General features: G+C 45.1%; 1 protein-coding gene across 1 annotated transcript; it reads left to right on the top strand.

The window, feature by feature from the left end:
- Positions 1-4,527: 4,527 nt before the first annotated feature.
- Positions 4,528-9,854, top strand: LOC148387054 (uncharacterized). The gene is made up of 3 exons (XM_088397227.1): positions 4,528-5,537; positions 5,605-6,241; positions 9,049-9,854. Exons 1-2 carry the CDS (start codon positions 4,599-4,601, stop codon positions 6,106-6,108), a joined length of 1,443 nt encoding a protein of 480 aa, XP_088253353.1. The 5' UTR covers positions 4,528-4,598; the 3' UTR covers positions 6,109-6,241; positions 9,049-9,854.
- Positions 9,855-11,337: the final 1,483 nt, after the last annotated feature.

Here is an 11,337-nt window from a genome sequence, read left to right as displayed (position 1 = left end):
GCTGAAGAATTTAGCATGCTTACCAAGACGGGGCCTTCAAGTATTTCTGGTTGTTGTTTTCACAGCCTTGTGCTGGTCGGGCTGGTCCGTGCGACAGTGAGTCTGGAGGAGAAAAAAAAAGTGAAGAGTGGTAAGGGGTGGGGAAAAAGGAAGCAGATGGGAGGATGATAGGACAGGTGTTGAATGGACTCAAAAAGTGAGAGACCCTGGACTGGTCCCCAGCCAATCAAAGGGTGCACAGAAAAGTATTCAAAGTCACATTCACCTAAGAATTGACTTGAATGATTTTATTTAGAAGTAGGAAAAAAGATTTGAATTTGACCTGTCAATTTGCAGCGCTTGACTATGTAGCAGCTTTTGAAAGTGAAACCAGATCCAGTCTGAAGTGACGGGCAGCGCATGCATGGCGTGGATTCCTGGGCTAATGGTTTAGCAGACCCCCCCAACCCCCAGAGGCCTGACCAGTCCATTAATGTGGCTACAAAACTGCTGCAAAAGGAGTCTTGCATCCACTGACATATTGCTTAAAAGCCTTGATCTTATTGTTCTTGATTATTATTATTAGATGTGATGACCCTTGTTCCATTGAGCTAACTATTAATAGTATGAGGTAGTCAAGGTTGATAATGAAGCACTCGTGTGCTCGTGTATAAAGTTCATGATGCTGTCACTTGACTCTTTCACACGGAGACCCTGCAAAAAATGATAGCATAACAGGAATCATGATGGTATTTACGTTTTTCACACAGAACCCAGCAACAAAATCAGGCTTCTGTCTTTTTTACACATAATCCAGCAGTATTGTTCGTTGCTTTCACACAGCAACTCAGTATTGTGTTGCGCTTTTACAAGCAGCATGAACGAGGCAGAAGTACCTGTCATCTTGGAAGCGGAGAGTGAAACAAATTGCTTGACATTCTTCACATTCTCAGCCTGGAGTAACGGAATACAGACGGAGGAGAGTCTCGGTGGGTGAGCAGCAGGATTAAGGACGTTCTGCTACAATTCTGTAGGCCGGCCCCTAGAGGGCACTGTTGCATTTATTAACAAAAGCCAACCAAACATGACAAAGGAGTTCAACATGAACTGTATTTTTTCAGAGTGACAGTCGCATACATTCAAGATGAGCTGAGGTCTCTGTATTGCACCGAATAGGACCGACTTGACTGGACCGATGTGTGAAAGCAACACTGGCTCCTTCCAGATTGCCTTCAAGTCAGCGCCAACAATAATTCAGAGACACTGCAGCACTTGCAGACACGCCGTCACTAAATAAAAAGACGGCACTTAAGAAAATAAGCGGTCCCGCCTGCTCCGAGCCAAGACGGGACGTGGTGCCATGTCAGTTCTGCATTTCAAAAAACAGACTTTTTCTCCAGGGCTCGGCTCTTCTTCCCAAGTGGTTCAGCCAAGGTCTCCCGGCGGTTGGCCAATTCCCTTTTAGCGCTTGTTTGTAAATGTCCATGGTGGACTAAACAAGCTTTCTCCAAATGAGGTCGTTCATCATCTTCAATGTAAACTCCATTGTTGCTTATAGGAGTGAAAAACAAACCCTGATGTTGGTTGTACAACGTTTTGGATTGAATTCATTCATGCTGTCACCAGTAGCCACATCCTATTGCAATCATCAAAGGTTTCTTCTGTGTGGTAGGGTAATTAACAATAGGCAGAACTGGGTCTTATCTGGGTCATGCGTGAGAAGACGTTCCTGTTTCAGAAGTGGCATCAAGCCAGGCCAGAGTGTTCAGAGTCTAGACGGCCTTCACGCCGGATCAATTTCGAGGAGTGCTGACCTTTTTGATCCCAACATCCAAACATTTTCATACGAGTCAAGTAAATGGCTTCAGGAGGGGAAGAAGAATAAGGAACTGCATCGTGGGTATTTGATGATTTCAAATTAATATGCCTCGTTTGAAGTAGAAAGTGGTTACGGATTAGAATTCCATTAAGATGCATTCAAATTGATGGGGGTTGGAATTACCTCTGAAAATGCACTCGGGAGTTTTGGAGCAGATGCGGACGGGAAACAAAGTGGTCCACGGTGGTAGCACCAGATGTGACCGTCAGCAAAAAGTCAATTAGGGAAATAGTTCAAATGAAACATTTTGCCTTCGTTTCCCTATAATTATTGGAAATATAATTAATGACACATTTCATGACATAATGATTTATTTTATTCTATATTTAAATACATGAAACATTTAATGAATAAGACATATACCTAATTATTTAATGATGCATTTTTTTATTTGTTTGATTTATTTAATTACAAAATATTTCATTAATGAATGATAATTTTAATTAAAAATGTCCTGTTGTATTTATTTATTTTGTCACTTTTGGTCCTCCATATTGGTTTGCCCTTTGGTTGTTTTAATGGATCTTCAGTTGTATTGATTGGAAGCGTTTCAGTTGAGCTTCCTATATCATCAATATATAAACTCACATATATATCTAATCGTGTTCTTGGATTGATGTGCTCCTCGAGTAGATCATGTTTGTCTTTGTCATCAGTCAGGAGTCAAAGTAGGTCAAAGCTTTGCCTTGAAGTCCTCTCGGCGAGTGCAACCTTGTGCCAGCAAGTCATTTCCACTCTTGCTTTTGTTACCCTTTGCCGTGACAACAAGGGCACCGCCGCTTCTTAAGGCAAACCCCCCCCCTTTAATCACCCCGTCCATTAGTGCGTTCTGTTATTGTCGTGTGGATTTCAGGACGTTTTAGTGGCCTGATTCTTGTCCCCATGGCTTGGCGCATTAAGACAAATTGGCTGCAGCTCCTCCAGGTCTCGTTGTGCTCAAGTGCGTCATCTCAATATTAAACTCAAAAAGATGACAGCAAAAGTGTCGCAGTGTTGATTACTTGCCAAGTATCACCTCATTTCCCCCAAAAAAGGTTGACAATCATTTTATTTTTCTTGGAAGTTGTGGGGGTTTTATTTTATTTTATTTTTTCTGGAAGTTTATTTAATTTGTATTATTATTATTTATTTCTGTGGAGAACGTCCGCAAATAACTTTTACTTCAAACAGGTTGTGAGCTTACTTTTTGGCACCACATGACCAAAGGCGATCTTTTTTTGACACGCATTCAAGGGCGTATAATAAATCTTTATCGGCAGGCACACTGAAAATGCGATTACATAAGAGTACATTTGTATGCAGCGTTACCGCTGCCATTCAACGTAGGCTGAAAAGTCGTTAAGACAAACAACAGCCAGACTGCTTGCATACTTTCTGGCAAAACTACAACAAGCCAGTTTGTCTTTTGGCTTCACGATGAGCGATGGCGGCCAAAAGTGTTCCTTGAAACAACCATTTAATGACCATTTCTTTCTAAGTAGAGGTACAAGTCTCAGCAGCTGTGCTTGGGCTACCAAAAAACAATCAACAGATGGGAGCAAACTGCTCATCCTCCTGCTGGGACAAACTGAACCCCCTTCATCCTCCTCTGCTCTTGGTCTCCGTACAGCGTTCCTCCGCAGATCCCATTGTTTCCAGAGTTCCTGTTATTTTCTTTGAAAATAGACGCTGGCGACATTTGGCTCGAACACGCGGGCCTCTGAAAAGGCACATTTAACTCTGACGCTTTTAGTCCGCCTGTGCGTCAAAGTTTTCCACTTTTTGTTCAATCGGATTAATTGAGTCGGATGAACTCTTAACTGCTTTTTGAGAAATTCTTTCATCTTTGAAGGCTGACTTTGTCTGAAAATGATTGAAGTGGAATTAGTGCTTTTCAGGGAAAGAGCACAAACAAATCGAATGGAGGTGGTGCGTGAGCGCGTGGTGGGACATGTTACAGGAGGTGTCAATGTCTCCTTCAGTCAGAGTGCTGCCCACTTCCATGCTGGCGTGGTTGGAAACCCCACCTACCCCCTTTTTGCTTCCCTCCTCCCACCCCAGCCCTTCCCTACAATCCCCTCCTCTCTTGCTCCGTCTCTGGAAGAGGAATCTCGGGCAGCGTTTTAATTGCGCTGTGCTTTAGGAAGGAGACGTTGACTTTGACTTTAGTCGGTCGGGGCTAATGAGCTGGGCTCCGGACCCGGGCTGTCTTTCTCCACGGGGCCCGAGGCCATATGGAGTTCGTTTTCATAGAACTTCTGGATTTCACGTGGAGGCGAAAATGGGGGCTTCAAAAATCCAGGTACAGTCGACTTTGTGAGCGAATGAAGACGGAGTGAAGGAAAGAGAGGAGGAGGAGAGGGGAGGAGAGCGAGAGAAGATTGAGAGAGGGAGGGAGAGAGAGAGAGAGACTCCTGAGGCAGCAAATGAGACGGAGCAGGGAAGCGTGAGAGGTAAAAAAGAAAGGAGGGAGGAGGAGGAGGAGGAGGAGGAGGAGGAGGAGGAGGAGGAGGAGGAGGAGGAGGAGGAGGAGAGGGGCCCCGTTGAGGAGAGAGGGAGAAGGAAAAAAGTTGGGAGAAAGAAAAGAGAACGGGGAAGAAAAGAGCTGCTTCAGAGAAGTGGGGGAAACAACAGACAGGAAGGAAGGGGAGGGGAGGGAGGTAGGGAGACGTCTTGGGTGGAGGGGGAAGAGGTGGGGGCGGGGCGGGCGGCTGAGCAAAAGTTTCATCGCGGCACGAGATGAGGAAAACAGAATGAGTGAATGACGGGACTTCACAGGGGCAGGAGAGGATTTTCGGACCAGTTTTCCATGCGAGCCTCTTTGGACATGTACACAGAAGGCGGGCAAGGACGACGATTTCTCCAGCTCAACGGCGTCGCCGGTCCGTGCGCCTGCCGGTACCGCGATGGGCCGGGGTACCAAGCAGCATCCGCCACACATCCGGACCACCCGCATCTGAACGGCCACAGAGACAGCCAGCCTCTTCGGGTTAAGGACGCAGGGGGAAGGGCATTCAGAGGTGGTCCCTGCGGCGCTCAGAGACAGCCTGTGTTCCTGGGGCCCGGCCCCTTCAGCCAGTCACAAGACTTGGCCCGACTCAGTCCCCCGTGGGAATTGAACCCAGACCAGTGGAGCCGCTCGTCAGAACTCGGTACGAGACACTGCCAGTTTTTCAGGGAGCGGTGTGAGTGTGTGGCCGCGTCCAACCACAGCAGGGCACACCCCTTTCACGTCCGGATACCGCATCCGCTCCCTCAGCTGCGGGTCAACGGTCACGCATGTGGATATAGCAGGACCGTGCACCATAATGTTTTGGTGGACAAAGGAGAGGATGGTTCGACTTGCATCAAGCAAAATGGCCATTTGGAGCATCCCTTTGCCACCACTAACGGCCACTGCGCACCCAAGCAGAGAAGAGATATCCGACAGGACTCGGGTGGATCAGGGGAGAACTGCAATGGGCACCATCACAAAGGTTTCTTCCCCACCGAAGTCCCACAGAAGCACTTTGACCAAGACAAACGGAAGGACGTTTGCATCCGTGGTCCAGCCGTCGTCGATCCAGAAGCGCCGATCACCGACCAAGGGACGAACAAAGCTAGCCGGCAGGATTTGGTGAAGGATCAGATCCGACAAGTGGTGACGGATCTGGAGGACGTCTTGGGAGGTTTGAAGCAGGTTCACGTGGAGATGAAAGAGGTAGGTGTCCCAACTTTTCAATTGATGACATTTCAGTCGACAAATACCATCTCTTTGTTTCCGTCAGGTCATTGAGCAGATCGATCATCTGACAGCCAGTATGGACCTGAACGAGGACCCGCGCAACCTGGCTTGTGGGTCAACAGGCAATGTTCACACCTCTGCTCATCCAGGGGAAGTGGCAGTGTCGCACCCGGCCGAGTGGTCAAGGCATTCCGATGAGGAGCGCGTCATCCTGAGAACAAACTCTCCATCCCCGGTTCATACGGCGTCTGTGGTCAAAACCCGCTGCTTCACCCCGCCGACTCGCACAAACCACCTCAAGCACACAAACGGGCATCCGCCTCTGATGTTCTCCGACCACAAAGCGGACAACCCAGAGTCCCGTTGGCAGCACCTAAATCCTCAAGTTGTCATCGGTAACAGCACAACATTACGCTCGAGGACTCAAAAGCCTCCGCTGTACCCGCAGAACGGGATTTGCGGCAAAGACAATTCGCATCCATCCGGCAAAACCACGAGGACCCCCGCGTACGTCTGGAGAAGTCGCCACAACAACAGCATGCTATGAAGAAGGGGAGAGAAAGGTGGTGGCAGCGGCGGCGCTCTGCCCCAGTGATAAGGGGGAGGGGGGGGCTCGAAACATGACACCCTGTGGCAGTGACCGGAGGTCAACGCAATTCCAAGCAGGGGAACAACTCATGGTAAGTTCACACACACACACAACAGGACCAGTTTCTTACTTGACACGGCAGCACATCAAGGCTGAGATCTGATTGGCCAAAAAGAAATAACTCATAGTGTAAACACACAATGAAATTAAGAGAATAGAGTGTCGCAAATTAATCGATATAATTTCAGGGAGAAGTGTACTACAATTTTGTTTGTAACTACGGATAAGTGCCTCATCCACCACTGCTTTAGTGTTGATGTTGCCAATGACGTCGGCCCTGTTTACAGGCAGCTTAGTTACAGTCGGGAACTCAATTGTGGCTCTCTTGCTTGTGACTAAAAAGGCTTTTATGTGTTTTTCATGTGTGTGTGTGTGTGTGTGTGTGGGCGGCGGGGAGGGCGGCGTGTGTCTGCATTTGTTGATGTCACATGACTTCCCAGTCCACGTTGTAAAAGCTGTTTTGTTGAAAACATCAAAAAGTAGTGGTAGAAAGAAGATGACGATACTTGCGGAGATTTTTAAGATAGAGCCATTTATTTTTCGGCTGCCTTTTGATTTTCACTCCCTACATCTCAAAATCTGTACTTTCGACAAAAATGCTGATTACTTTTCCAATCTTTGCGGATGACATTGTGACATAAAAAAGACATATATACACATAAAGTCAAATGCAGTTGACAGATTCTTTACTTGAGTAAATGAATCAGTCACCACAACTTTTCCAAAGTCCATTTTTTACACAACTATATAGCATGTGAATTATTTTGCCATCTTTTTCCACAAGTAGTGCCGCTAATAGTGCTTTCCTGAGATTTCCAAGCCCACTGGGTAATTACATTTAAAAAAAAAAGGTCCATTCAGCATTCAAAACCGAAGACACAAAGACAGATAAAATCAAGAAGCGCAGACTTTTTTTTTTTTTTCGCAGTGTGCGTTAGTCATGCCTGAACTGGTAGTTGGCAGCAGCTCAGATGCACATTTTGGCACAATCAGACCCCCGCGGCCTATCGCCTGCAGTCATGTGACACAATGGAGGAGTCATCACATTTACAGCTCTGACTCAAAATTGCCATAATTAACCTTCCGTCGACTTTTCTTCTTCATGCTGATTGCCCATTACATCAGCAAAGAAGCCCACTTAGTCGTAAATGTTCCCAAATTAAAAAAAAAGGGCCACCTTTACAGATGTTGTGGTTGACTCCCTGCACTTCCCTCTTGTGGAGACTATGTGCGACTACATGGTATTTTTCTTTTTATGGGCAAGCACAGTCTGGTTTCAATCATAAAACCCCCTGGCCACCTGCCATCCGTACTGAGGCGAGCGCTCGGTATATTTGCGGCGTCCATGCAAACCAAACCTCAGTGCGCCTCCTCCGCCGCAACGGGGGGACATGAACGTGTTTTGCTCCAACGGTTTTATTCATTTTTGAGGAGAGCTGAATTTGTTTTTAAAGGAGGCAGACAGTATTAGGCAATTGTTTTCGGCGGGCGCTAAGGCTTCCTCCCGCAGCCCCAAAACGGACATGTTAGGGGGTTCTCAAATTATAGCTGTGATTTGGGAGTCTGGAAAATAATTTACAAGAAATTATCTGCATACCTGCCTATTGGAACTTGCACCAATACAATCAAATGGACTGAGCCAAGTCACCACAAATGGCACAATCCCCAGTTTACAATTACCGACACAACTTTGAATTAGACAAAAATTTGACACCATTTTATAGCATGTTTGGAACTTTGAAAAAACACTAAGACAGCAAATAGGTGAGTTTTCAGTGACTAATAGAGAATAGGATCCCCTCACTGACTAGTTAACCATTGGTCCAGAAATTCAACCATTCACATACAAGCAAATAAATAGTCACATTTGTGTTCAGCATCCTTCAGATTCAAGTGATACCGGTGACATTTCAAACCTTTTGAATCTCAAGGATTTCGTCACCCTGAGTGGGTTCCATGTAAAATGGCTGCCACAACAGATTGGGTGCTAAGTTACTCAGCCACACATACATCATTATTCACTTAGGAGTCAAATTACAGTCAAAATGCCAGTGTTGACAGACCATAAGTATAATTATTTTGCCTCAGAAAAAAAAACTTTGTTCATTTGAGTAATTACTTTTTTTTTAGCATAGTGTTTCTCAACTAGAAAAGCTTTTTGTGGCTTTTTTTAACACCATTTATTCCATAAACAAGAGCAGCGTTAAGAATATTGGTGGAGGTATGGAATTGACCTAAAAAAATGCTTCAAAGGTCAACCAAATGAAGCCTTTATTTCTTCTGGTTTCAGCCTTTTGGGGTGCTGGAAGGTCATCATAGGAGGCAAAGTTCACTTTTGCTCCATTGTTGCATCGCAAGGACTTCTGTCAGCATTTTTTTAACTTCTTCTTGATTTGAATTGAAGACGCTGCAGTGTTGCCTCAACCTGCGCTTGCATCCTCGCACTTTTTTCTTCATCCTGATATAACCGATCCTTTATATTTTATTTATTCCCATCAAGGCATTTCTTTTTTTCCCTGTATGAAGGTCTGACAGCTTCATAAATACAGTATGCGCAAAGACTACCATGAACAACAAAAACTTGGTAATTTGAGTTTGAAAAAAAATAGATAAAAACTCAGAGCAAGTGAAGGAAATATGACTCACAAGGACACGGAAATAAAGGGCCTCCTTTTCAGCACGGGAATAAACGAACACAGCTTTTTGTGTCACTGCCAAAGTTACTTAACTAGAAAATCCTTGAGTTGAAGCGCGGCTTGTATGTACAGTTCAATTTGATGAAAAGATGTGAACTCACAAAGGTGGGTAATGTTAATCTTTTGGGTTTTCTCTTGTGAGGATGTCTTTCCAGCAGGCGAAGCTGTGCGGCGCAGCCTCGGGGCCAAGATAATCCTGAACGGAAAACTCTTCCCCCGTGAAACCTCTTCGATTCCACTGATGGATCTGCCAAATAAATTGATGGCAACGCCAAGAGGACATGCGCTGCTTACCAGGAGGACACGTGCCCTTTGGCGGTGTTAGTGCGCCTCCGTCTTTTGTAATTGAAGAAATGAAAGCATTTAAAGTGACTAATGACTAATTGACTATTTAACCAGAAAAAAAAAACTGAAATTTTACTTGGATGGATTACAGGTATATTGGATTGTTCAATTGACTCTGGGGATTGGGGCTGTCAAATTGGGCTCCTCCAAACAAAATAACTAGCAATAAACGATTAGTTCAGGACTTGGGCAGTTATTCTTTCAAGTACCACTAGAGGGAGCCTGTATACCATACTTCGAAAATCACTGCTTTACAATGAATGTGAATTGTGCACAGCTGAAAATCAAAGTTATCTTTTATGACAAAATTAATGTACTGGCCTTAACAGCAAACAGTCAGCGGCAGCTCGAGTGAATGTAGTTGACGTGTATCTTTAAAGATATGTTTGAAAACAATGGATTTTTTTTCTTACTGTATGCCAGATGAAATGGAAGTGTTGTAAGCATGAATTCTTCTGTGTGAGTGTGTGTGAAAGGGGGGGGGGGGCGGGGGGCGTTTCTCAAATAAATCAATTTGACATCCTAATTATCCAGTGGAAGAGATAATGTAGCTCTGAATGTCCTATATTTTAACTTTGAAATAAAAAAGAACTGACTCAAGCATATCTGCGTCCTTGTCAAGATTTATGAAAGATTAATTCCCCCCAAAAAGTAGGTGGCATTATATGATCTCTTTTCTTCTTCTCCTTTTAGCCCAGGCTAGTTTTGGCCAGCATCTGCGTGAATGTTTGTTTAAACCTTGTCTGAGAATTTCACCCAGCACGAGCTCCTGCTGCTATCACAGCTCACCGCCTTGGCCCGACAACAAGTCCAGTCATCTCTGAGCCAACTGATTGATATCAACTATGTCTAAGATGGTGATATATGTGGCTATTTTCAAAACATGCTCCCAATTTCCCTTTTACTAAGACACAGCCCAAAGGGCAGACTGGCCAATCACAGAACAAATATATAATTGCGTGGTAATGAATAAATTCATATGCTCAGCTCCAGTGTGTCCAAAATCACCCATTTGTATCCTCCAACATAGGCAATGTAATTTTGTGGCCCAAAATGCTCGTGTTATTAGTTTCCATCTTTGTTGCAAACGATTTCCTTGAGTGTCTTTGATACGGCCCAATGTAACCTTCATAGGCCCACCACGACGCCACCGCTGGTTGCCGTCAAGGCTTTTGAATCACGCTGGGAAGAAGAATGCATTTTTAGCGTTTTGTAAATACCGGAGATGCTCTGGAATTTCAGGCGGCGAACCAAGAACAGCACACGTCTACTTGCTTTTGTCAGCCACCCGTAGCTGTATTACAAGACTCTCAAGGACAGAGTACTCAGGTTGCCTAATAATGAAGCTGCTTATTGCCAGAGGAGGCCGATTCAATGTGGGCGAGAGGTAAAACTCAAAAAATAAAAAAAATCTAATTTGTGTGGGTCTGGAACAGCACCCATCATTTTTGCTGCAAAACTCTTTCAATAGTTACACTACAAAATCTCCATCGGCCCTTTGGGTGATCCGAACTGCACCAAACAGATGGTTTGCAGGTACACAGAGACAGAGCAAGGAATCAACAATGAAAAAAAAAAACACCCCTACAAATCCTCCCTCTGCGAATACCACCCAAGTCACCATACCACCCAACGCGAAACAGAAACATTTCATCACGGTTCCCCACTCAAGACTTGGAGACTTCCAGGCCGTCTGCACTGGCGCTGCTCTTAATCTCAAGCGGATGACAGAAATGCCGAGGAATTTCTCTACTCCGTGCCTGAAGCGGCTTGCCATCATGCTTTGTCAGTTTTTACGTGGCCCTGGCTTTCTTTTTGACTCCGTAAGGGTGGCCTAAGGAATGTATCCAAACGCCATCCGCAAGATTGTCTACCTTGCAATGAAGAAGCTGTTGATGCTCGGGAACTTCGCTTTGCTGTTAGCATTCCAACTTGTGTCTGTTTTATTTGTTTTGACAGTCGGCAAAAAAAATAAGTCACAGCACGCTTTAGCAACACTACAACCTGAGTTTGACTTGTTAAATTGTATATCCAGCTGAGGTGAAGTCTCCAAGCAGATGATGGCTTGTGCCCATCTGTGTTTTGT

Source organism: Syngnathus floridae, chromosome 14 (assembly GCF_059516105.1).
Source record: "Syngnathus floridae isolate MCC-2025c chromosome 14, RoL_Sflo_1.0, whole genome shotgun sequence".
Lineage (NCBI taxonomy): Eukaryota > Metazoa > Chordata > Actinopteri > Syngnathiformes > Syngnathidae > Syngnathus > Syngnathus floridae.
Note: the sequence above shows the minus strand (reverse complement) of the source record. Positions and strands in the feature narration are given on the sequence as shown.

Coding starts and splice junctions, on each gene's coding strand:
- LOC148387054 (XM_088397227.1), top strand. CDS start 4,599: ATGACGGGACTTCACAGGGGCAGGAGAGGATTTTCGGACCAGTTTTCC. Junction 5,538..5,604: donor TTCACGTGGAGATGAAAGAG/GTAGGTGTCCCA, acceptor TGTTTCCGTCAG/GTCATTGAGCAGATCGATCA.